Below are 4,601 nucleotides of genomic sequence, written 5' to 3' on the forward strand. Positions count from 1 at the left end.
TACGAGCACTGCTCATGAGCATTGTAGAAGAGGTGTTATGTGATGATGAACCTGTTCATACCATCATAAACAGAAAGGCTATGAAAATTTCTAATTCAGTATTGACAAAAACACTTGCAGATTTTCTTTAGTGTGAGTTTGAATAATCGATTTTTGTTATTATACACTGGCATTGATTTCTAAGTGCTACATCTGAGGTCATATTTTGTACTGATTTTTATGGAAAAGAAGAGTCTGAATGCATGGAAAGAGTATATAGTTGTGATAAAGTGGCTCTTCCCTTCCCATTCAGGACTACCTACAGGAAACAGCAGTACCAAACGCATTTTAGACACAATGTATAACCTTTGTTACACAAACAGTTTTTATAATTTTTTATCATTTCCACTACATTTTAACAAGCAATTTCATAAGCTAGTGACAGCTGTTTAATTTTCTTCTATCCATTTTCATCTTAAACAAATAGAAAGCCTTTTGGATTATACTTGTAGGGTTCGGCGTTTGGAAGATCTCGCGATGTCACGGAAAGTTAGTGTTAGTCGCAGCCTTATGATGTGTCTGTAATCCCACCTACCCTTGTTAGTATAAAAGGAATTGACTGCGCAATAAAAGGCGGAAGTTGGCGCTCACACTGTGTGTGTTATCTGTCTCTTTCCCTGGTCTGGGGTTGATCAGTGATCTAATCGTGGCACCTTGATATGCGGCGAACGCTACATATACTTACGAGTTTCTTAGCAGGATGTAACAGCCTTTTTCATAAGTATTGCTGTTTGCTCATATATTTAAGAATTATACAGATAATATTGTTTTCAATTCATTAACCTAATTTACTGTTACCATGCAGAGAGTCTCTACCAAGTTGTTTAGGAGAAAAGTTTTAGCTGAACTATACTGTCATCTTGTGGTGACCAGTGTTTCTGGTTCAAATTCACACATAGAAATTTTCAAACTGAAGAACCTGGATACAAGTGAAGTTATGTTTCTTGTGGCTGCTTCGTAACAGATACTCAGTGTAGTTTCTTCCCCGCTAATTCCAACCAAGGTGTCTACCTCTGCAAATCAAGACCATATCCAGGAACACAAGGCATCCAGACTGACCCTTACGAAAACATTGCCCTTGAATTCCTCAGTTCTCCTGCAGCCTTCCTGAGACATCGTTACCTAGGTCAAAGTGATCAAGATCCAAGAGGATACTGAAAGGCATTCCTTTGATCTAAGAGACGACATTTAGAAATAAAGACTTCAGCTTGTCTGCACCTCTGAGGGTGATTGGTTTCAGGCACTAACTAGCTTCTAGTATATATGAAGCTTGAATCTTCAGCGTTCCTATCCCTTGAAGTCATCCCCGCTTGTGCAAAGGGCGCTACACATGCGCACAGGTAAGCGATGCCATATGATGACATTAGACAGAAATTGCTTGGATATCAGTCTTGCATTTGCCACACACAAGTCCTTTCAGCAGTGTTCAAGTTTCATAGAACTGGTACAACTACTGTATTTTTTGGAGCAAATCCCACCATGGTAACATCAGGGACTGTATGGCTGTACTGCACCCTGGTGACAGTGTTATGTAGTAGCATGACACCAAACCCGTGCCAAACAAATGCCACTGGGGTTATCTGGTGCTCATACCCACCTTGCTTTCTACTGCCTAGCTAGCCCTGGTTTTGGTCTCCCTGTCCCTGAGCTGGACTTACCTCTAAGTCTGCTCTGCTTTAGTTGTGGGAGGGACTGGAAGTGGGTGATTCTTCTCTTCCCCAGTGAAGTGCCAGGGCAGAGCAAGGTCTATGGGCCTTGGGTGGGATCAGTTTGAGGCAGCAGGGCTTATACCCCAGAGGGATGGAAAGAAAAATGGATTGGCATACCCAGTGTTGCATTTTGCTTCAGCTATTCAACACCAATGAGATCAGACAGGCTGCAGAACATGGTGCTAGGGGATATGGAAAGGCACTTGCCTCCACACCATTCAGTAAACCCTGATCTAGATGCTTAATAGGATCAGAGTTTGCTGGCACAACAAAGAATTTTTCCCATCACCAGATCTGGCTGGACCAAAAGTGCTGTGCGGAAGCTGTGATGGGACACCAGCTGCAGTGACAGACTGCTGTTTCCTACATCAAAAAGACAGTGCTAAAATCCAGACACATCACCTTCTAAATTTTGGACTACTTCCTATGCATCAAAGGAGGGTGAATTAGCCAGTCCTGAATTTAGGCTGGTGCCATTCAGCAGCTGCCAGTACATTAGTCTGTGGGTTTTGAGCAGGCTGGAGTTCACTATGAGTGGTGAACTCTGTCCTCACCCATGACCTGCACAGGGGATAAGAGCTTCTGAGATGGTACTGGGTCAGCCACAGCTCTGCCTATTCCTTACCCTAAAAGTTCCTGAATACTGAAGGCAACTGCATGATGACACCAAAAATCTTTCTTTCCTAACAGGTTTGAAGACATTTAAGTGAAAAAGATTATTTTTATCCCACAAAGGACAAGAATAATTCCTCTGGCAACATATCCTCGCAGGCAGCCAAACCAACATACTTCCTTTAGAGGCTGTTGCCATGGCATCTGTCCAATGTCTTCACAGCATCTTCCAGATTTCAGACACCTCACAAGAAAGAAAGAGGAAAGGAGGCACTAGTTAAAAGACACACAGAGAGGTTGCTGGGAGAAATATGACTCCAGTCCAGCCTGTAGGATGTATTCATACTGTTTGAGTTGTTTGGTTTTTTTCTGTATGGCATTTCATCCATAGGACACTGACTTTTCTCTTTTGATTTTTGGCAAGGAAAACAGAGTTGCTATAAAAATATTTTCATTAAGTCAGGGCAAAATTAATTTTACCTCACTTCAGCCATCTATGTGCCTAGCCTAAGGGTGCTGTCTAGGCTCCTGTTAGAATTAATGGAAGGAGAAGGGTTCCTCCCAACGATGATTTTTCCAGCCTACTTTAGACACCTAATTTAAGATGGGATGATTTACCCTTTGGAACCATTTCTCTCTCTCCTTTAACTACAGCAGAACCATGGATGGAGTAAATGCCTGGATTGTCAGGTGAGGTAAAATGAATATGAGCAAAGACCTCTGCCTTAGGTGTTATTTCAATGATAGAAATTGAAAACCAAGATGAAAGAGCTGGGTGAACAGCCTGGGCCACACCTTTATTTGTCTGGAAACAATGCAGCTAAAGTCAAAATGGCTTTTTGCCCCATCCTTCAACCACAGCAGAGGTCAAAAGACTCCCAGCACATAAATTAGCACCAAAGGAATTCAGTGAGAGCCTATGCTAGGGAAACAAGTGAGGATAAATTAACATTGAGACAACCGTACAAGGCTGGTTTGTCCAGGAGTGAAAATGCAGCAGTCAGACAGCTTCACTGCTTTGGGGATTGTGCCATGGGACAATCCTTTTTTCTGGACAATGAGCTCCATGTTACAGAGGTTCAGCTGTCCACACGTTCATTGTGGGAGGGTTCCTTACAGTTTGCTGGCTTGTGGCAGGCCAAGACAGCTGTATTTTGGAATAACTGCATTTTTAGTCTGTAAACCAGACGCAGAAGGAGTGAAATCTAGCCTGCCAGATAAATACACACTTTTATCAAGAGCTGTTAGACAAGGTTATATAATTCTACAATCAAGGATAAATAAACTGGCTTTATCATCAGTTTGTGACTTTGAGACAAGGTATTGGTGATGAGATAAACACGGACTTCTTTGATTTCTCTCTGTACATGCTATCCCCCCGAAATTAACTCTTCTAAGATAAAATTGTGTATAGATTGTGAGTCTACCAAAGACATGTGGTCAGCTGGCATGCCTAGTGAATGCGAATAAAAACCGATTTTGCGTCAAGATGTCCACGCGATGCTTTCAACTGCAGGCAGACTGCCACGTGGTGTGGGAGGCCTGCGAGGGGGGATGGGGACACAAGACAAGCAGAGACTGAGCGCAGGAGGGGCTGCCTGTTTTTTAAGTCATCTCCCTTTGAAAGTACGTGTTACAGCCAACAGCACCCTGTCCCAGAGTTTCATTCCTGACAATCATTTTCCCTGAATGCGTAAGTAGGGCCAGGACTTGACTCCGCGGCCTGAAGCGGAGCCGTGGGCACCTCTGAGCAGCAGCGCGGGCACTACCGCAGAGAAGCAGCCTTAGAGCTAAAAATGATGTGCCGGCACGGCAGCTTCGTCAGGGACGTTAAGCATTTTCTTTACCAGGCAGAGACACATTCACTGACAGACAACGAACGCTCCGCCGCTACTTGCAGGAGCAGCGGGACCACGGCCTAGGACACACTGCGACTGTCAACCCACCAGTTCTGGGGCGGTGTCACCGGGAACAACCGACCTTTCAGGGCCGGGGCCCCCGAGGGTCTCACGCGGGGCGCCGGGGCCTTCGGGGGCCCGGTCCGTCCCGGGGGGCCCGGTCCGTCCCGCCGAGCCCGGCCACCAGACGGAGAGGACCCCCGGGCACAGGCAGGCCGCAGCCGGGCCGCCCTCCACCGCCGCGCCCCCGGAAGCGCTGGCTGCGCCGTAGCGGAAGCGGGGCGGGGCTCGGCCTCTTTGGTGCTGGCGGCCGCGGAAGATGGTGAGCGCTGGGGCGCGGGCG

At 45.9% G+C, this 4,601-nt stretch overlaps 1 protein-coding gene across 1 annotated transcript in view; it reads left to right on the forward strand.

Annotated features, from left to right (window-relative positions):
- The first annotated feature begins 4,522 nt into the window (after window positions 1-4,522).
- The window catches only part of RPL37 (ribosomal protein L37), a 2,676-nt gene continuing 2,597 nt past the window's right edge, over window positions 4,523-4,601 (forward strand). The window contains exon 1 of the mRNA XM_010585797.1: window positions 4,523-4,580. Coding sequence (XP_010584099.1) covers window positions 4,578-4,580 — 3 coding nt within the window. The 5' untranslated portion in view covers window positions 4,523-4,577. The remainder of the gene's footprint in view (window positions 4,581-4,601) is intronic.

Source organism: Haliaeetus leucocephalus, unplaced genomic scaffold, assembly GCF_000737465.1.
Source record: "Haliaeetus leucocephalus isolate CR32 unplaced genomic scaffold, Haliaeetus_leucocephalus-4.0 Scaffold120, whole genome shotgun sequence".
NCBI classification, from domain to species: domain Eukaryota; kingdom Metazoa; phylum Chordata; class Aves; order Accipitriformes; family Accipitridae; genus Haliaeetus; species Haliaeetus leucocephalus.